This window comes from Python bivittatus, unplaced genomic scaffold, assembly GCF_059951505.1.
Source record: "Python bivittatus isolate LINGU-HERP-01145 unplaced genomic scaffold, Pbiv_v1 ctg000700_np1212, whole genome shotgun sequence".
NCBI lineage: Eukaryota > Metazoa > Chordata > Lepidosauria > Squamata > Pythonidae > Python > Python bivittatus.
Genome location: NW_028277098.1, coordinates 2,023,885 through 2,046,032, shown reverse-complemented (window position 1 = coordinate 2,046,032; position 22,148 = coordinate 2,023,885). Strand labels below are relative to the sequence as shown.

Sequence of the window (22,148 nt, the reverse complement as noted above, 5' to 3'; positions counted from 1 at the left end):
ACCGTGCGTCAAGAAATCGAGAGCGCAAGATCATGACGGCTTCACACGTGCTCTGTTTGAGTTGCATCTGGATGGAGCTGAATTTGCGGTGGATGATGCTGACCATCCTCTCTATCTCTTTGGGTGAGATAGGCCGGGTCCTGCTCTGTTCCCGCAGCAGGTTCATCACATGGGTCGTGAACTCATTACATGCCTGGGACAGCAGGAGAAAGAGCATGGAGAACCCTTAGGACCTAAGAAGTCATGATAAGGTGGCATGTTGCAGCTCTAAGGATGCATGAGGGAATGTCTTTGCTTCCTCAGAGCTCTCTATTTTTCTGCCCCATAGTCTTGAACGATTATTAACATTCTATAATATTAAGGGCAGATGCAAAGGGAAAGTGGGAGGGGAGTGAGAAAAAAAAAGATATGAATAAATATTTAACAAATTGCATACATGAATATATATACAGACAGTCCACTACTTACGAACACGTTAAGTTCCAACAGACTGTTTGTAAGTCCGTTTTGTTCATAGGTCCAACCAAGTAAAAAAAGTACTGTCAAAAGTAAAAAAAAAAAAAAAAAGGAGGAGGAGGAGGAGGCCGGCCCACACAGGGCAGCAGTGTAGACAGAGGAGCCCTGTCTTCTGCTGCCAGTGCAAGAAGCGATAGCCTGCACACTGTGGAGAACTAGGCTGTGATGAGCCAGTGGGGCGCGGTGCTCTCTGCTGCCAGGCAAGGTAGGACAGGCAGCAGTAGTTCCCTGGGTGAAGGGGGCAGCTATGCGGGAGGCAAAACTGCTGGCCCTTTGCGAGGCCTTGCAGGAGGAAGGCAGCCTCCCAAAGTGCACTGTAAACTCCAGTGCAAATCTCCAACCTCCCAGAAGGCAGGAAAGCATTAGTTTGTGGCATGCTGGAAACTAACCCTTTTCCTCCTTCTCCCAACTTCTGGGTCCATCTTCTTTGTATCAGTGAAAGTTCGCAACTCAAAAGTTCATAAGTAGGGGACCGTCTGTGTGTGTATGTATGTATGTATGTATGTATGTATGTATGTATGTATATATTACACACACACACACACACTGTATATATACTCTGTATACAGACACACACACACACACAAATAAAACAAACAAACATGTTCTGATTCAGCCACAGCCAGCAAGGTGCTTCCAAGAGAACTTCAAGAAAAACATGTAAACAGTGTACTCTCATATATGCTTTTGCCAATATAAGCTAGTATTTTTTTCTTAAAACTCACACACACACACACACACACACACACACCCTCTCAATTATTATGTAGCCAAGGGTGCAATCAAAGGATGCATGACAAAAGTTAAATAGATCAATTGCAAAACATCTGTGAAGTTCAACTTATATAAAGTTCCTCCACAAGTTTTAAATTGCATATCATCTTAGATCACAGGCTCTTTCAAATGATCTGCTGCTAAAATTCTGCTGTCAAATTTCAGTGGGAATAAGGAGGAGCCTTTGGATGCATTCCAAAGTCTCAGGGACTGCATATTGACTAGGGTCTGCTTACCCAAGCCTTATATAATGTTTCAAATATTAGGACATACAAATGTAAATCAGATTTGCATATCTCTCTGATCTGTGGCTGGAGCTGAAGCTGAAGCTAAGCAGAGTGGGGTTTCGTTTGTGCCTAGATGAAAGACCACCTGAAAACCTCATTTATGCCTCCTTGAATTCTATGACAGAAGAAAGAGATGGGGAAATATGCACTAAGTAAATAAATGGATAAAGAAGAACACTTTCATGGGATATGCATTAAGACAGTCATGCAGATGCATAGCCAAATTCAAAAGTTATCTTTCTACTCCATTACTTTCAAAGGATGTGCATCTGAATTTATTTTGCTGTCTCTCACACACATGCCTTTCTTCCAAATATATTATGGCAGCATACAAAACAAGACCTCAAAATTGTCATATAATCCTAATTTATAATAACAAAATAGAGTCATAAAACAACTCAGAATCTACAGCCGGGGCAAATTCAGGTGTCTACCTGATGATGAGTGAGAGCTGCTATAAGCTATATAACACCTCTGTTGCAGGAGCTATACTGGCTAACAGTTTGCTTCTGGGTCAAGTCAAGGGGATGATTATTGCCAATAAAGCCTAGATGGCTTGGGTTCTGGGTATCTGAAATCATCTCTTCCAAGCCAAACCTTCTCACCTGATAAGGACCAGTCAAGAAGATGTGCTGTAGGTCCCCACCTTTCACAACATAGGAAGGGTGGGTGCCCAGTAACATACCTTCTCTGCCATGGCCTCTCTCTTTGGAATATTCTGTCTTCTGAAGATTGGATGATGATTAGTGCCACCCCTTTTGCTATTCCGAAAGGCCCTCAAGACCCAGTTATGTGATCAGGCCTGGGGTTCCCAGGGAACCGGAGACTTGCTTAGATAGCTCCATTGCTGAGGGGGCCATTTTTATTCTCCTTTGCCCTATGGTTTGTATTTCTGTTTTTTTAATGGTATTTATTAATGTGTTTTTTTATATTTCTTCAGTTGTTTTTACTTGTCTTTTTATCTGTATCTGTTGTACGCTGCCCAGAGTTGCTTCAGTGAGATGGGTGGCTATATAAATTTGTTTAATAAATAAATAAATAAATGGTTCCCTCCTTATTAATATTTGGAGGTGAGAGGGGGGTGCATGTGTGTGTATGTGTGTATATTGTCCAGTGACCTATATGTAGCACTGTTGATGGGTGCGATCATGACTTTATCACTGATAATTCTTTTATTTTTATTTTTATTTTACTATATTGTTTTGTATTATAAGCCACCTAGAGTTTGGGATTGAGGCAGCATAAAACAGCATAATACTGAGAGAGCCAGTTCAGTGTAGTGGTGAAGGTGCTGGCCTAGAAACCAGGAGATGGTGAATTCTAGGCCTCCCTTGGGCGTGAAAGCTGACTGGGTGACTTTGGGCCAGTCCATCTCTCTCAGCACAAGAGGGCCAGTCTAACCCTGTGAGGTGGGAACCTCACAGGGTTGTTGTGGGGAACAGTGGAGGTGGGAGCATTATGTACACTAAAAAGGTAGAAAAATCAAGGTCTGCAGAAAGAAAGCTTCCTAAGAAAGGCTACAGAACAGATTTTTTTCTCACTTTTGTAAACATTAATGCATGGAAGCTTCTCCAAGAAGGACTTCCCTAACAGATTTTGAGATATGAGCAACAATATAAAGAGGCATTCTTGTAGGAATTCTATTCTATTGACTTCCATTTTTTTATTAAGAGAGTGGAGCTTATATTGGGGCCACCATCTACCATTCCAAATCAAACCACCCCTTTTTAAATTGGATAGCTCCAACTCAAGGAAGCAATTAGTTTTATATATTTTCTCCTCCAAATTATTGTTAGTAGAATAATGTTTCCTGCTTTTATTGTCCAATTCAAAATATAAAATTAGATGGATGGATATTATGATCCCAATGTCTTACATGAGTCAGTATAAGGAACTACTGAAACCAATGGGCTCATCAAATGCATGGAAGAATTAAAGGCAGGTATTCAGTTTAATCCAGTTACAATACAATCCAGAGATCTTGTATTACTCATCTTTCTAAATTTCAAACACTTTAATGAAGCCAAAACTGTATCTGTTTTATAATGGGAAAAAATAGAGAACAGTTTTATTAGTTGTTGTTGTTTATGAAGATTCTCAGTCATCCAGGTGGAATTGTCTGGAGGTTGAATCATGGCAACTGGACTTCTTTTCTTTTTGGTTAGAGACGTTTCGCTACTTGTCCAAGCTGAAGAAGCTGCTTGGACAAGTAGCAAAATGTCTCTAACCAAAAAGAAAAGAAGTCCAGTTGCCATGACTCAACCTCCAGACATTAATTATTGTTGTTCAGTTGTTAATTCATGTGCGACTCTTCATGACCCCATGAACCATATCGTGCCAGGCCTTCCTGTCCTTCACTGCCTCCCGGGGTTTGCTCAATTTCATGTTCATTGCTTCAGTGATGCTATCTAGCCATCTCATCCTCTGCCGTCCCCTTCTCCTTTTGCCTTCAATCTTTCCCAGCATCAGGGTCTTTTCCAAAGAGTCCTCTCTTCACATTAGGTGGCTGAAGTATCTGGTGGCCAATATTATTTTATTATTAGAGTCTCATGGAAAAATACTGGGTGGAAAAATGGGTCTCAATGAAGGGAAGAGTTTTTCTGCTTGAATAAATTGATTAACTTCTCTTTAACATTCTAAATAGTAGATGTGCAAATATCTCTTGTGCATACAGGGTTGCCATCCAATTCAGTGAAAGTGAATAAGCCCTCTTACACTGCATGATTGCAGCACACTTCCCTCCAACTTACATGAAGACATTCAATGAGTACTGGTGTCCCATATATAGAGACGGCTATAAGATCAGGCTGAAAAAGAATTGTTGAGAACAGTAATCTTTTTTAAACTTCTTTATTAGAGAAATATCTTTTGGTACTTTAAACCAAACTTTCAACAACAGAGTGTAAATTTCTCATTTTTTATTGATGTATTTGACCCCAAAAGTTGTCAATAAGAAAGAAAGTTTCTGATTCTATTCTCCTGGAGAATGTATTTCTGTTAGAACTGAAGGTAAAGGATGGTGGGAAAAGTTTGCTCATATCCGAAGGTCAGAACTAATAATACAGCACAACATTCTGGATTATAGAAAAATAACCATAATATAGGATTGTTAAGGATTCATGTAGTAGAATTACAACTCCCAGATCCTAGAGTTTTATTTAATAAAATACCTTTATATGCTTCTTTGTCAAATGCTGTAAAAACTAGTTAAATATAGTATTTTTCAAAAAAACTTATTATTGTTGGTCACACAGTTACCCAGATGTTTAGACTAGATTTGGCATTTTTATCTATCTATCAAGTCCTTCTCAAGGACCTGGGATAGGCAAATGTTGTTTGATGGTGTTAAAGGTATTGTCACAGGATATAAGCTGTTCCAAGTAAAGCTGCCTTTTGCAATTGACTGATGGTGATTTTGTCAATGCTGATGGTCTTCAAGTGGTGCTCCGGATGTTTTGGGATTGCACCCAAGGCACCTATTACTATTGGTACTATCTTTGCTTTCTTTTGCCACAGTCATTCTATTTCTATTTGCAGGTCTTTGTATTTTGTGATTTTCTCCAGTTCTTTCTCTTCTATTCTGCTGTCTCCAGGTTGCAATGTCCACTATCCAGACCTTTTTGTCTTTCTTATCAACATTTTTTAAGTCTGGGGTGTTGTGTGGCAAGTGCTTGTTTATTTGAATTCTAAAGTCCCAGAGCACTTTAGCCTCTTCATTTTCTATTACTTTGTCTGTTTTGTGGTCCCACCAGTTCTTGCTTGCAGGCAAATAGTATTACTTGCAGATATTCCAATGCACCATTGTTGCTACTTTGTCATGCCATTGTTTGTAGTCAGTCTGTGTGATCTTCTTGCAGCAGCTAACAAGATGGTTCACCTTCGGATATTCTTCTAATGCCCTTTTTTCTTCTTCAGCCATCTGATGTACTTCCAACATTCCACGGCCACCTATGCTCTTGGTAAGTAGAGTCTGTCAACGTCACTGCATGGATGAAGGATGACTCATTGTCATTATTTTTCTGGTCTTCCTATCCAGGGCTTCTAATTCTGCTTGAATCCAGTCCACTATTCCAGCTGTGTATCTAATCACTGGTATTGCCCAGGTGTTAATTGCCTTGAGAGTATTTCCTCCACTGAATTGCTGTTGTTATTATTGTTATTACGGTTGGTTGCACAGTCAGCCAGATGTTTAGACTGGATTTGGCATTTTTATCCACCTATTGAGTCCTTCCCAAGGACCTGGGATAGGCAGATGTTATTGTTTGATGGCGTTAGAGGTATCACCCCAGGATATAAGCTGTTCCAAGTAAAGCTATCTTTCGCAATTGACTGATGGTGATTTTGTCAATGCTGATGGTGTTCAGGTGATGCTCCAGATGTCTTGGGATTGCATCTATGGTGCCTATAACTATTAGTGTGTTAATAGTTTTAAAACATTTTTTTTCTCTTTTATGCCCTTTTTTCTTCAAGGAGAAGCAACTGACCTAAGGTACGATCACAGCATCTCTGACTTCATAGCTGAAATACATTATTTTGACCATAAATACCTAACATCCAATTTAAATGTTCAGCAGATTCCAAATGGTAATGCTTTTTCTGAACTGCATCATTTGAAATGGGGGAGAGGTTGCCCACTGGAATGTTTTCCATGGACAAAATGTCCTATATACTGAATATTAGCATCTCAGAGAGATGGGTTCAGCCTATATCATTTTCCTTATATGCTATCTTTCTAAATGCAGAAACCTAGCATGTGCCCATTTCATACATTCAGACTCTTCAGCTGAAGCAGCAGAGTCAAGGAAAACGCTTGCCAAGTCCTTCAGTCAAAAGATGCACCTTCCGTCCCTGAGCCAAGAGAGAACCAGAGGACTGTGCTGTAGATGAGGCCACCCTAACACTACAGCTTGGCCTCTGCCAAAGAACAAGAAACTGCCACAGAAAAGACTGGTACCTGCTCATACTTCTCCAGCTCTGTATGGTAGATCTGCCGAATCTGTGAGAGTTTTGCTCTGTAGTCAGAATGTTCTACGGAATTGTCTGAGCCAGCACCCCCTGATGCTGCTGCCGCTGCTGCTGCCGCTGCCGAGCCCCCTCCTTTCTCAGGGCCAGCTACCCCTTCTGCTAAGAGCATGTTGTCCAGCCGCATTAGCTGTGGGTCTGTGGGTTCCTCCTCCTGAGCCCCTCGAATGCTCAACACTGTGAAGAAGACACAGAAGTAAAAGGCACTGATTAAGTCACGAAACGATGACGAACAGTTTCCACAAATGCCTAGGTCTCACTTTTCAGCTCTATGTTTGCAGAGGAGCTGCCTTTTTAGCAGTGTTTTACAGATACAATGAGATACTTGTATACTTGAAAAAAGTCCAGGAAGCCTAGGTCAGTCCCCCAGTTGGAAATACATTTGCATTGCTTTATCCTACAATTTTCTTTCTTACAGGGACTGCTAATGAAGGCTGTGTGCCATGGCCAAACAGCTGCTGTAGTATTCATGTGCTTCCCAATGTATTTGCTATGCATTAAGATTGCAACTGAATATTAAACTTTTATAGACCAAGGGACAGAAGATGAATTCTGAAGAGTAACTTTGTGGGACACAAAGAAAATACCCTCTCAAAGTCTACACATAACTCAAACAAGATCAGAGATATACTGTATTAGGACTGCAGGTATCAAAAAATCTGCCTGTAGCAAATTGGGCTCAATGGAAAATACATACTTGACAATGATAAACTATGGACTGTTCAAAGTATTGTGGGTCAGCCAACTTTTTAAAATATTATTTGGGCATAGTTCAAGCAAAGAGAAGCATTTTATGTTCCACTTCTTTGACAGAAGAGTTGTATACAGCTTTAACTCTATCCCAGTGAAATAAATTGGACTTAGCAGTGCTTCATTTTGGCTGGATTGTGACCCAAATGTCTATGGATAGGAATTTAATTATATTTTATCTTTTGCAGCCAAGAATGAACATGGGCTCAGTCAGCCCTGCATTTGATTGCCCCTAGATTCCCGCTCAAGTAGGAAAAGTGGTAAAAAATAATTCTAGAACATAAGCACAATTTGGGAGCATGCACAATTCTTTCAAAGTCTGTGCAGCTATCCATTAAAAGCTGCAGAGATGCACTCAAGAGGCAATTGCATGATTAAATCAATACATCATTTAATATGGTGTTTTTCTGATATATATACATATATATACCCTAATACGGTAGTCCCCAGTTTAAGAACGAGTTCCGTTCCCAAGGTCTGTCCTTAAATCGAATCTTTATGTAAGCTGGAACAGTATTATTGTATAATACTATATAATTAGTTGGGTAATTAACTCAAACCATTGTGTATTTAACTCGAATCACTGTGTATTTAACTCAAATTTTGCTACAATAGGCTCCGTTCCTAACTATGGGTTGTCCTTAAACCAGACATTCTTAACCTGGGAACTACCTGTATATATAAAATCTAAAATGAAGCATAGTCAAAGTTGCTGCATTTTAAAGTGTATGTAGAAAAATAATCTCACTAAAATACATCTAGGAAGAAAAACTTGAAATTATAACACATACGGCCCTTACAATAAGAAAACAGCTTTAAGATAATAATATACATTTTCTTTATAATAACTCTGTTAAAAAATGAAATCTTTCAGACAAGTTCAACTTCTGGTGGCTTCCTATGGAAGAGGTTACCATTGCCATTGCCTTCTTCTGGGACGTTATTTTGACCTTCCAGTGCAATCTATAGTCCTGATATTCCTGGTGGTCTCCTATCCAAGCACTAACAAGGCCTGATCCTGCTTAACTTAGATCAGATGAGCTAGATGCTATCACCACAATCATAAGAGCATAAGCAGTGCCCTGCTGGATCGGACCCTTGGACCATCTAGTCCAGGAGTCTGTTCTCACAGTGGCCAACCAGTTGCACAAGGAAGTCCACTAGTCTCTCAGCAGATGGCCTTCAGAAGCAGTCACACTGCCATCAAGACCAATAGCTGTTGGTGCCCATGACTCCCATGAGTTGGTACAGCTCTTTTTTTGAAGCCAGCCAAACCTGGTAGCTAGTTCTACATCTACAGGTAGCAAATTCCAAAGCTTGATTCCTCCATTCTAGCCAGTCCCAAGAAGGTCCCTTGCAGGCAATGGTTCCCATGCCCTTACACTCTTCACAGGAATACAGTACCCAAGAGGATGGTAGAAGTGTGAAACGATAGTAATCTGGCTTATCTTCCTTGGTCAAAAGAACAGGCATCATTCCTGAAGGCATCAGGATAAGTCACAGGGGGAACCACAATCATTTACTCTCCAAAGAAAATAACTGGCAGCAGTAGAGCTCTAACAAAGGGAAGGGGAACATCCCCACTCATGTTTCGCTTGCCTGGGAAACACAACATTATGTCAGAAGAAGCTTCTGGAACTTGAACCCCAACCATAGGTGGTTGCTTATAAGCCAATACTGGGTTTGCCTTCTCTAACAAAGGAAATATTGATCTGTGTCACCACTTTAATAAAACAATTTTATGCAACACTAAAAATGTCGTAACAACTGCAAGTTGATCAAATGAATTGATCTAAAATCATGATGCTTCCATAGTCTTTTCTTTGAAGTGATCACCTTTCATCCACCATACAATAATAGTCCATTGCATTCCAATGTTCTCTAAATAATATTTTCTTGTTCCACGATGATATTCCTTGATAAACAGCAACTGCAGTTTTGTGATAAACTGTACAATATTGACAGGCGAAAGTGTGATTTCAGTGTTCTTATGCTGTATTCAATTTGTACACTTACTTCCTCTTTGAAAATTCAGTCTGTTTCATTACTTCCATTTGATTACAGATGAATAGCCTCTCTAAATCAACATGTCAGTTTCTTTTCCCACAAGGACAAATGGAGGGAGGGGCTTTAATAACTAATCCTCTCTCATTTTTCTTTTTCTTTTTTAAGTGCTATAAAATATTACTACTACTTTTTTTTTTAAGAAAATACTAATGGGAGTAAATAAATAATTAAAGCCTCCCTCACTCTATTGAAATAGAAAATGATATAGAAAAGGGCACAGACTCACAACTCATACCAATAGGAAGCAATGAAATGGACTAGAGATTCAAAGAAGAGAATTAATATTAGAAAACTGTTGAGTGGAACACAGACATTAAAAAAGTGGATATTACAGAAAGATACATGGTTCAGGGCCTGGTTACTTGAGGGACTGCCTATCTCCCATAACACCTCCTGACTGATTTGATCCTGCAAGGTTAGTGTGCTCTGGGTTCCTTCAATTATACAATGGCATCTCTTAAGACCCTGGAAGTCTGCCTTCTCTGTAGCAGTGCCTGCCCTCTGGAACAAGGTTCCTCCCAAGATCTGGATGACCCCCATTCTGCTGTTTTAGAAAAGTCATGAAGACCTGGCTCTTCACCCAGGCCTTCAGCGAAGAAGAGTGAGACTCCTCACTTCATTGCGCTTGACATCTTTTAGTTTTATTTTTTTATTTTTTATTGATTTTATTGTAATTTCTTTGACTATTGTGAGCCACCCAGAGTCATTGAGAGTTGGGCAGCATACAAGTTTAATAAATTATTTATTAAACCAATTTATATAGCTGCTCATCTCACCACAGGTGACTCTAGGCAGCATACAACAAAGTTAAAAACATTAAAAATATAAATATCTAAAATACATTAAAAATATAAAAATAAAAATAAAACAAAGAATAAAAAGATGTTAAAAATAAGGGAGACACCTCACTTATTGTTATCATCATTATCTTGGCTATGGATAAGGATGTTGCTGGATAATGTTATAGCAATATTTTAATTTCTAGGTAAACTCTCTATATTAATCACCCTTACAACTACTTGCAGAAAACCATTCCTTTACTTTGCCGTAAATTGAAGCAAATAGAAGGACACTCGGGGGAGATGGGACAGATTGATCTCGCACTTAACTTTTTGTTTCCCTTTGTAGACTATTTACAGAATTTGATCCATACAGGTCACACCAAACATTAAGTACAGTACTCGACCAGAAGCACTTACCTACACTAAATTTCGCTCAATATTTTTATAGGAAAAAAAAAAAAACACAGGCTAAATGCAGATCTATTCATGTGCTTTACCAAGAAATGGATACATCTTGAAATTAATCTTGAATTCCTTCCCTTGTATGGATTAAAATCAGACATTCCCAATAATCTGAAAAGTGTTTGTTTTCTTATTGTCATCTGACCATGCCAAGGTTGTTGCAGAATGGACAAATGGAAAGTTGTACTTGTAAGAAAGGTTTATAAAGTATAAATTATTCTGTGAAGTCAGGGTGGGCACAATACCAAAGCATTAGCACTCTACTTTTCTTGGTCATCAAAACCAAGCCAGTTCTGATGTAATTTCTGGTGCTCAGATTATTTTTCCATGTTAAAAAATTAAACCTGAATGTAGAACCTTGTCTTTTGCACTGCATTCCAGGATGCTCTTTCTGGTAGTTCATTATTTTTTTAACTTGGGATAGCTGCACATTATTATTGAATAAAATCCAGAGGCACACTTTGCAATTACATCTGAAAAGGATGGCTTTAAAGAGTATGGTTGGAATGAGGGAGGAATGAGCCTAGCAAACAAGTTATTGGAGAACTGCAATACACTTCTCCCTCTAGAGGCATCTTTTTATGCAGAATTATTAATGTTCTGCTCTTCCCCTACTCAGAGAGATGAAACCAAACTATTCTGCTCAGCAGAAGCTGGTGGAAAGAGCAATGAATCATGCAGGGAACCAGTGGGAAGCCTCTTCTGTGAGTGTATCCTTAGATCAAAAAGGCCTTTGAGCTGTTTGTTTATTTTTCTCATAACCCAGGAATGGTTTCCTCATAGCTAGGAGTGGTTTGCACAGGGAAAGGTTAGTTCAAGAGCTAACTTTGTCTTCTGAGCAAGGCCTCTTTAGAATAACATCAGAGGCTATGGTCCACCAGGAGCAAATAACAAGCAGGTCAAGGCCACACTGAGGTCAGTAGTTCATCTAAAGTTGAGGGTTGTTAAGAGCAAGGAATGAGAAAGCCTTAACATCTGCACAAGAAGTCAAACAGAGCACAAAACAAACAAGTTTATCCAAAAATGACTGGGACTGTAGTTGCAACAAAAAGTTACATGCCTTGTAGTTTGTCTGGTTTTAGCTCACCATGTTTGGTGAACCCAAATGTTGTAGTTTCTAACCCACAGTGTATAGTTTACAGTACAGTATGAGCCAGTTATTATGGCTTGTTCAATAAACTATGGTTAAAAGAAACCATGATTCAACATAATATGCTAATGTTTAAAAAGAAAACTGAGAATCTAGAAGTAGGGTCACAAAGAACTAACGCCTGGCATACAAGAGAGAAAGAGTCAAGGACTGAGCCAACCATCCGGATAGCGCAGTCTTAGTCTGTCAGGGTCAAGTATTCTGATTTAAGCTTCAGTACTTCTCATGCTAACCATGGGCATCCATCAGGTGTGTGTGTGGAGGCAAGTGATGCCCTTTGTGACAACTGACATACTTATATCAGACATTGGGACACCATTATATAAGGTTGCCACTTGTTGGATGATGTTCCACAAGCTGTTACAGTATTTTAGCACTGCTATTTGCTGTTGATGCTGCTGATACCAACAACTCAGATGGCCCAATGTAACATTTTCACAATTGTGAGATCACTTCAAAGAACTGAATTCCCTAGTCCCCTTTGAACATCTAAACAGATCAGTTACTTTTGATAGTAAGCACAAACAAGTAAAAATGTATTTGGAATGAAACAATTACATACTTTCAATTACCTCAAAATGAATATAACCAAGCTGCAAATCCTTTGTAGCACTTCCGGTTTTTTTCCTCATTTGCATTTGAAGATCCCTTATAAAAGGCCAAAACTCTGACACAAGATGCAAGAATTCGATGCAATTCGAATGGAATAATAGTAATTATAAAGATACTAGAGTGGCTCAGCTGACCAGATATTGTCAGAGATATGACTAAACATAGCTGCTGAAATCTAGGGTCCTGTTCATATCCCATCTTAATCCTTTACACCAGATTGGCTGTAATATAACTCACTGTGTGCATCACAGCTTATAAAACAAGAAGTATTTTAGAACTCAGCAGCAAAGAAAACAAGATGTATGATCGAGGATGCAAAAATTAAATAGAAACACCATGGTCAAATCCAGAAAGATGATTTTTAATGAGATCACAGCAGCAAGGAGTCAAAGAACTATAAAACAAATTCCATGTACCCAAGGAGGCTTTAGACTCGCTTTGCTTAGGCAAAATGCCACACGTCATTATTTTGTATAGCAAGCTACTTTAAAATTCAAGGGAGCTTGAAAGTAAGTTTTGGATATAGCATCCAACGTGCCCTTTTTATAAAGTGTCCCAAGCCATTCCTTTGATTCTGATCTCTTTTTAAAAAAAATAAAATTGGTAAAATTAAGTTGTCTTCCAATCTGAAGTCTAGAAAAATGATCCTTGCAATTAAGTAAATAGGACGTGACAACTCCAAATGCCAGGCCCTTCTTGTCAAATCATTTCTCCTATACAACCAACCCTCCTTTTTTATGTCATCACCATCATAACCAAAGCCAAACAACATAAAAATACATTTTCTCATTTTCATTTAACACATATCTCCTTTTTTATTCTGTAATCTTGCTCCACTCCCCCCAAAAAAGAAAAATAGTAAGGTAGATCAGGGAGTCATTTCCAGTCCTCTTACCCATGAAGCTCAAATGTTACTGAGCTAGTTCAAATTCAGAGGCAACCAGATTGTCATTACACTGGTGAGCAAGAAGATGCCTGCATTGAAGGGAAAAGTGTGAATGCTCATCACCCCCATCTCTTACTCGAATGGGGGTCAACAGAAGGTATAAACCAGAAGTTTAGTTTCACTTTAGGAGATTCTTGGCACACATGAATTAAGAATTGTGATTTAAAATACATTCTAGTCAATCACTTTACAAGCCAGCTAAAAATCCTGAGTTATTTTTATTAACTCTTTAGAAAAGTTGAGCTTTTAACTCCAAAACACTTTTTTACATTGACAAGACAGGAATCTTCTATAATTGTAGTAAATTCCAATTTATTCTTTCTCCCAGCCATAAAGGGAGAGAGGGGTGGTGCAAGGTACAGCTCACATGAACACATCTTCCTGTTTGTCCATGTGTGTTTCAATCATGGCTTAGCATACTATGTGAACCAGGCCAGTGTCTCTCAGCTTAGCCAATCTCACAAGGTAGTGCTAAGAAGAAAGCAGGGAAGTGAACTTGATCTTGAAGGGAAGGTGAGATGTAAATATGGTAAATTAAAGATCGATGTGCTGGTAGCTTTGGAATGATTTATTATAGACTGGCAGAAACTTTATGATGATAACAGAGGCTGACATGATCCTCTTGAAAATATTAAGGATTTGAAAGCCAGAAGGAATGTGCTGCTTGGATTGGTTCTGTGAATGTACTTGGTCTTAAAGGGATGCTAAACAATAAAAAATGATGGAAAGGTTAGATACAGACACAACCATTGCCATTAGAAACCTCTGGAAAAAAATGGCAATGGGAAAATAGAAAAACAAGATGTGGGATTAACATGTGAATGTGTTCACACCTAATAATGCATAAAAAACGGAAGAATGGTGGAAGTTGTCTTAAGAATAGATGAAACTGCCCATGTAAACTATCAGTCTCAAGCCATAATTATACATGTACAAACACTGGACTAATTTATTTCTGAAGAATATTTCATATGGGGCATAATAACTTCTCAATATGATTTCTAGCTAATGTATCTTGCATCCATGTAATGCAAACACTTAACAGACATAATTGAGTTTTCACCCACACATGTTCTCTGCACAGTTGAACCCTGGATACTCTACATATTTTTGTTGCAATCACTGAGCAATAACTTAAGCTCTATAGTTCAAAGAGAATCTCTCCCCCAGCAGAACAGAGAAAACAAATTGATCAATTTGAAAATCTATGTCTGACAACAAATAATAGTTTAAAAGTTCTATATCTATCTATCTGTCTGTCTGTCTGTCTTCTGCCTGCCTGCCTGCCTGCCTGCCTGCCTGCCTGCGTCATTATAAAGTCAGCCTGATCCATGATCCCAGAGATGTGGACTTGTCTTCTGTGATCCTCTTGAACATCACACCACTTCAGCCTTTCTTGCCCAGTTGTCTTTTCGTTTTGCCTGGCATAGACATTTGCTCATGGGATAAGCCAGGCACACATCACAGACAGCCTCTCAAGGTAGAGAACCCCAGTCTGGGAGACTTGGGGAAATCAGGACATACTACACTGAGAATGACAGTGCTGGAATCTTCACACTTTTGCACAGAGAAAATGCTATTATGACATGTTATTAGGTACGCATTCAGACGGAACAGTATTATGATTATCTAGTTTGTGTTAATATATAGTTTCATACATATAGCACACATTTTATAAAAACAAGAGGCAATTTAGCAAAGCCCAGAATGGATGAGCTGATAATTTGGAGGATGTTTCAGTTACAATAACTGGATTTGCAGCTAATACACACTGAGTATATTCAGCAAAATAGTAAGATCCTATTAAATGTATACTTTTAATTTACAGCACTTGAGCTGATTCTTCTTTCTAACTCATAATCAGGATGTACATACAGTTAAAAGTTCTTGGTCCAAATGTAAAAACTCATGTTTCTTTTTCCATTGGCTTTTACTACTACTTTTAAAAGGCCAGTTTAAGCATTCAAAAGAAAATGTAAGTGCAAAGGTAATTATGTCTTGTGTCGTCATGCTTAAAGATGAAGATAAGTAAATTCTGCTCAAAGAAGCCTTGAACCCTGGGACCAGAGGCCCTGATTGCATCTGATGAATGTCCAAATTGACACCAAGGACAATATGACAGATTGGTTTTAAAGAGCTTGGCAATGCACTTGATGCACGTCTGCCTCTTGCAGTGAGAATACGTGGAGCGCATTGATTCAAATTCCATCTATACTGTCCTAGTTCAATCTAAGAAAAATGCCAGGGATTAATTTAGCATAAATGAGACATTACAAAAAGCAGGTGTGCCAGGATGAGGTCATTCTTTTCACAAAGAACTCAGCACCCTAGGCTGAAAAGGCTAAAATTCCATCTGCCCATCTTCTAATGCCCAAAGTACAGTGCTTACACCAGTAGGCTGGCCTCTCCGGAAGTGTTGTAATAGCCATCTTTCAAAATGCCAAGCCACACGGGGCTGCATTTATCCTTACCAACTACTACCTGTGACAGGCTCAGGGGCAGTGATTTGTGATAGTGAGGTTCATAGTTGAGTAGCTATTTTCTTCCATCCAAACACTTGTAGCTACTTCCACCTCTGCCCCCATATTTCCAACATAGTGTGGTATCAGCATGTTTCTGGCTTATAGAACTCAAAAGAGTCAGTCTGGCAGGTTGCAATAAAAAAAGATTTAAAGCAATGGTATCTTTTCATTCATTTTCATACTGTGAGCAACACTGCTTAAAACGTTTTACTCTCTTTTTGTCTCAAGGTTATTCTACAGACACATGCACACACCAACCCCAATTCATTACCCAATATTTTGGAAGTGTACAGGGGGAAAGGCAGAGAAGCATACAAATCAAAAAACAAGCAAGAGTTTTTTATTTCCTGCTCTGAAAATATGTTGGCCATTCAAACATCCACTAGAGGGTACTCTTTCTTCACAAAGGAGTGGCACCCCTCCAAGAACAAATAATTGTAATAATCGCTTAAAAAAAATAAACAGAAAAAAGGACACACCTTGTTCCCATTTACAAAATAGGCATCTCTCTTTTTCTGACACTACAGGAGTCAAGAAAGAGGCCAGTTTCCTCAGTGAGTATAAATGAGGTCCAAATTGATTCATTGTCTGACCATTGACTAGAAACTACCATATGGGATCATTTCTTGGAGCCTCATTTATAGATGACATTTTGAAATTTGTAGGATATACAAGTTGGATTAAATATAAAGAACTTGGTACAGGAGAACAGGGATCCTGAAATTGCTTATCAAGAGTTTTATAGGGCTATCAGATATGAGCTACAAAAATCTAGATGAGCGGTCATCTAGACTTCTGCAGCCTAGACCTAGTTGTCCTAGATATTGTTTGATAACCTATTTCAAGGACCCTGCTAGCCCATATTTTAAAAGCAATATGAATTAGATGTGTGTGAGTGGATGATGGTGCAACCTTCAATTACAAGTCTAATCACACTCACATGCAGAATGTGTGTTGGGAGGCATGCATTAACTCAAATTCCTTCATGTACCACGCTGGAAGCTACTGATGCCACCAACATTTGTTATTTTCTGGCTTGGAAATAAGAATGGTGAAGGACTCATTGTTTTGTCTCAATATGACGCAACTTTTATGATGCTGAAAGATAGTTGCCATCTTGAATTTCATATTGAGCTGAAGATTTAATGTACTCCCATTTAATGGACTTCAGATGCAATGGATCAAAATTGCTTTTGGGTTTCATCCTTGAAGTAACAGTAAAGTATATTGTTTCCAAAGTCTGTCCAGACAATTCACATAATTTATATCACTTAGGACAATTTACATCATTTGCATAGTTACATAATTGACATTTTTACAAATGACATAAAGAGGTGCAAGTTACATAGAAATGTCAATTATGTAATTATGCAAATGACATCAATTATGTAAATTTAGATTTAACAGACGTTTGGAATTAACCAACACCTTTTCCTCCAAATGGTCTGTTAAATCGAGATTTCACTATAATTTAATTCCTCTCCCCCTCCTGCTCTACTTCACTTTGCTATGGCTCTTGTGACAATGAGAAAGAAGGAAGAGAAGGAAATTTCTTACCCATTTATATTTGGTTTCTGGGCCACTGCTCTGGGAGAGTTTGGATATTGTTGCGGATCTCATTACATTGCTGGGGCAGGTCAATATTAGATCAAGAAAATAATATTTTTTTCCAGATTTGGGGAAATAGTTTATTTTCCAGTGCAGCTGGGAAGTTCTTTTATTTAGAACTGGCATCTACAACCCCAGAATTCTGAACTAATACCAATTTTATTCAATTCACAGGATTCCATCTGCTAATGGAAACTATTACTTGTGGACTATTAGGAACAGCTTTATATGTTTAATATTCATGATAAACCTTTTTTGCAGTCCGATTCTTTCCTCTTCTAGAAAAAATAAGTTAGCTGGAACTTCTTAATGCTATGAAAGTTTATTAATTGGTTGGTATCATAAACCTCCTACCCAAAGATCCACCTCTTATTCTCTTATTCAGTACTGAATGCTGAATCTTGCAAGATCGTTACAGAAGTCAATTATGAAGGGTGAAATTGCAGGCAAAGGAACTAGATGAATTCCTGCTTGCTGACATGTTTGAAATTTATCATTTGCAATTCATCAGAAGAAAATTCAGGCCTGACCCAGTGAACTAGAATCCCTGATAGGAGGACATGGGCAAGTCTCCAGAATGAATGGAGTCAGATATTGAATGCATTAGCATTCTGCCTGCCAGCTGGCTCTTAGCACTGTGTTTCAAGCCAGGGGAATGAGCAAGCAGGAGATAAGGTCCACCTGTCCCAAGACAGACCAAAAGAAGAGAACTGAGGTCAGGAAGGGCTGCCGGGGCTGAGTAGTGGGGCACAGACACATCAAAACAATGGAAGAGAAGTGCAAAGCACTTTGTGCACAGATATGCTTTACAGAAAAGGTGACAGTTAATTAGAAATCACATCATTTTATAGACTAATGTTCCACATTTTGTGAATTGTGGTACTCAGAAGTGGGAAGGGAAGATAATGGATCCCCCTCCAGTTACAGTGGAAATGATGCTGCTTCCTTCCCTCCCTCTGAGAGCAACTTACGGATTTTTGAGACCTTTACAGTCCTAATGCCTAGCAATCTACAAACAGTGCAGTAAGGAACGGTTACAATGTTAACAGACTTGGAAACATAAAGTCCAATATTAATGTTACTGTATTAATTGCAATATAATTATATATAAAATTATATATAATAATATAATATTAATGTGCCCAGGCCTGGGGCCCCGAGTCTGTGAAGGGTCCCGTCTCCTGGTTCTGCTAACAACCATTGATTGTAACAGCCGTCTCAGCTGCTGTGTATTTTAATTTTTGTGTTTATGATGGAAATTCGTTTTTAATTTAAGATTGTTTGCCGCCCAGTCATTTGTTGAGATTGGCAGCCATACAAATAAAATAAATAAACAAAACAAAACAAAACAATGTGCCATTCCATATAGATCTATATTCCATATAGATTCTCACCATTTAGTGGGCAATTTGTTAGTAAACAAATAGTACAGCTGCCATTCTAGAATCAGACACAAGTGAATAAGAGAGTCTTGGGCTTTTTATTAGTTGTTACTATATTTACCTGAAAGGAAGATTAGCCCCCTCCCCCACCTGAAATAATTCACCTCTAAAATGTGAGAAGAAAGACTATGGAATTAAAGTGATGCAGTGGTTAAGCGTCTATGGTCAAAGTGCAGTAAATTAAGATACTATGCATGGTTCATTGTCCCGTTGTCATTTCAGCATCCTAACGTGCAATTTGGGCTTCTTGTTGGTATTATCAATATCTGAAGTTGTATTTCTGCTCTCAACTTATATTAGCTGTTCAGTTCTGTTAGTTTACTATTATTTATTAGTTCAACTGTTATGTCTCAGCTCCAAAGAATCCTGGGGTTGTAAACTAGTGAGGGAGTTGAACATTCTCTTACAGAGTTTTCAATTTTTTCCCAGAATGACAGGTTTTATCTATTGTATTGTAACCCGGGCCTCCAACCCTCAGTACCTAAGCAAAGTCATTTATAATTTCCAACTGTTCATGCATATGCCAAATGTTTATTGCAATTGTAAAGTTGAACATAAAAATATCAGCTTTTGGAAATGATTTTTCTGAGGTCCAAATTTGGACAATGATTTTTTTACCACAAAAGTGTTGGCTGACCATATTCTGAAGCAAAGAAAACAAACTTCTTTTTCCTTTGAATGTATTAGTTGGATTTGAGAATTCACACTGGCAAATTTCAGGGATGTTCAAAACCAGAAAGCTGTTCCTTGGCAGTTCCCCCCACCCCCACCCCAATTTCTAGTTGCTAGAACTTGAGAAAGAAAGAAGGAAAGAAAGAGAACGAGAGAGAGAGAAAGAGAGAAATCTGAGATGCAGTTTTGATACTCCTCCCCCCCTTTCAAGTCAAATGAAATGAAATGAATTTGTACCCAAAGCAAACATGCCTGAATTCTAATCGCAATCTATGCTGAGAGGGTTCTCTTTTCAACCTGCTGCATAGATTAATTCTCTTTTTATTTTCCTTTTTTCTTCCAGGGAGATATTTAAACAGGTAGCAGTTTTTCAAGTAAATGATTGCAAGTTATTGAAAATAATGTGCTATTTAGTTTCTGAGGAGAGAATCCTGGCAGGCAGCTCCAAGAAGCAGCACGGGAGCAGATGGGAGTGATTAGTCTGTGATTTTCAAAAGGGCTTTTTTTCCTGCCTCCTCTGTGCTTAAAATGGGCTGGGAAAAACATTCCTCACCCCCACCCTGGAGGGAAAGATGCTGCTAAGGCAACTCCAGGGGAATCATCTGACTTTTGCAGTGGTCTTCCAGGTGGAACAGGAATATCTCATGGGAAAGGACAATTGGCCCAAGAACCTGTAGGACTGTTTTCCAGCAACGAACATAGGTAGATACCCAGTGGCGTAAGAAAAGTGGTGTGAATATACTTGTTCTGCTGGGAAAGCTAATGACTAAGAATGCCCTAGCCATAGCTAGCCCCTAGCTATATCTTTAAAAATGGGCATTTATTTATTTAAAATATTTATATGTAGGCATCCAATGCACCTCAGCACGTGATAGTGGAAAATGAATTATGTCTACTGTCTCTCGACAAACTGGCACTGAGGGTGCAACAGTATATTAGACAAGCCCTGTAGGAACACAACATTTGATTTTTGCAGGCTTCTGGATCAAGTGGGAAAGCTGATGTGTATATAACTACATCTGAATGGTTCTATTTAGACCAGGGTTTCTCAACTTTGGTGACTTGAAGATGCATGGACTTCAACTCTCAGAATTCTGGGAGTTGAAGTCCATACATCTTCAAGTTGCCAAGGTTGAGAAACCCTGATTTAGACTGTCGAGGGAATGTATGGAAGACAAAGCTAGTGGAAACAAGCACAGACCTGCTTCTCCTCTCCATCCAGGGCCTACACATTCCCGAGCGTATGAACATAGCTCACACTCTCATCCTAATTACAGTACTAATGCTGTCAAGTAGAAGAAGCCTCACTCTGGCCCTGCATCAAATGCAGAGAGATCTCCTGGCTCTTGTAAAGGTTAGAATTTTAAAAAAATGGTTTCTTCCACTATTAACCCTAATGGAGTGACAACACACTCAACTACATGGAGCATGGGTAGCTCTAGGCAGCAACCCATTTCTCCACTGACTTGACATTGCTCAGTCCCAGCAGGTTTAAAAATGTCTCTCAGTGGATGGGGTGGGTGTTAACAAAACAGAGGAATGGAAAAAAGAGGTGCAGGAGGCTGCAACCTCTCATAAAACACCTGCTTCAGTTGATGCCCTTTCCCAGTTACATAAACATGCTGCTTTCTGGCCAGCAAACGCTTGCATTTTTTACTGACTACTGTCCACAAGCTTGCTCAGGGCAATTCTTTCTTTCTCCACATCACAATAGAAGCTAGAGAGGCTACGTATAAAAAATTCCTCTTGTCACAATCACACAACGTGGTGGACTGAGCCCATAACTGAGCATTTTAGTTAGTGATCAGCATCCATTATCAAGAAAGAAGATGTGAGATTTTCTCTTAAGCTCACAATGACCATCGCAGAAGCAAAACAAATGAGCTGAGTCACCTGATACAACAGCCACAACCAAGCAGGTGCTTGCTCTGATAACATTTTTTTTTAATGGTCATCCTCTAAAATCACCGCAAGTACTGTATTTTCTTCCTTTTCCAGCATCATACAATCATAACTTGTGAGAGTTGGAAGGGATCTTGGAAATTATAGAATCCAAGATCCTGTTTGATATAGAATATGCAGTGCAAAATACAATTATAGCATCCCTCACAGATGGGCAATCAGCCCCCAGCCAAGGAGAACTCGCTACTTTCTGAAGCAGTCTGTTCCATTGTCAAACAGCTCTTATTTTTAGGATGTTTCTTCTATTGCTTAGCCAAAGTTTGTTTTTTCACAATTTCACCCCATTCTACATTTTTTATGCCTTGCAACTACAGCTCGGAAAAAAAGCTGCCTCTGTGGAGGATGGACAGCAGTCAGTAATCTGTACAGATTTGATTTCAAGAGATTAAATGTTTAGAATTCTTCATTCTGCAGCGCTTTAGAAAAAGCAACGGCCAGGTAGGAACGGAAAACTGTTCAGGGACAACTCATACAAGCAGACTAGCAGAGAGGGGTTTCCTGTGCTGACTCCCAACTTTTAGTATAAGGAAAGAGGAAACAAAACCTTGGAAAGTAAATGATCCCATATTACTTG

The 22,148-nt window shown here is 38.9% G+C and overlaps 1 protein-coding gene across 2 annotated transcripts in view; it reads right to left on the bottom strand.

Annotated features, from left to right (window-relative positions):
• The window catches only part of PBX1 (PBX homeobox 1), a 233,328-nt gene that overhangs the window by 49,157 nt on the left and 162,023 nt on the right, over positions 1–22,148 (bottom strand). For both annotated transcript variants that reach the window (XM_007424304.4, XM_025164149.2), the window contains exons 3-4: positions 6,532–6,776; positions 3–193 (exon numbers count right to left, since the gene is read on the bottom strand). In XM_007424304.4, the coding sequence (XP_007424366.2) occupies positions 3–193; positions 6,532–6,776 (436 nt within the window). The remainder of the gene's footprint in view (positions 1–2; positions 194–6,531; positions 6,777–22,148) is intronic.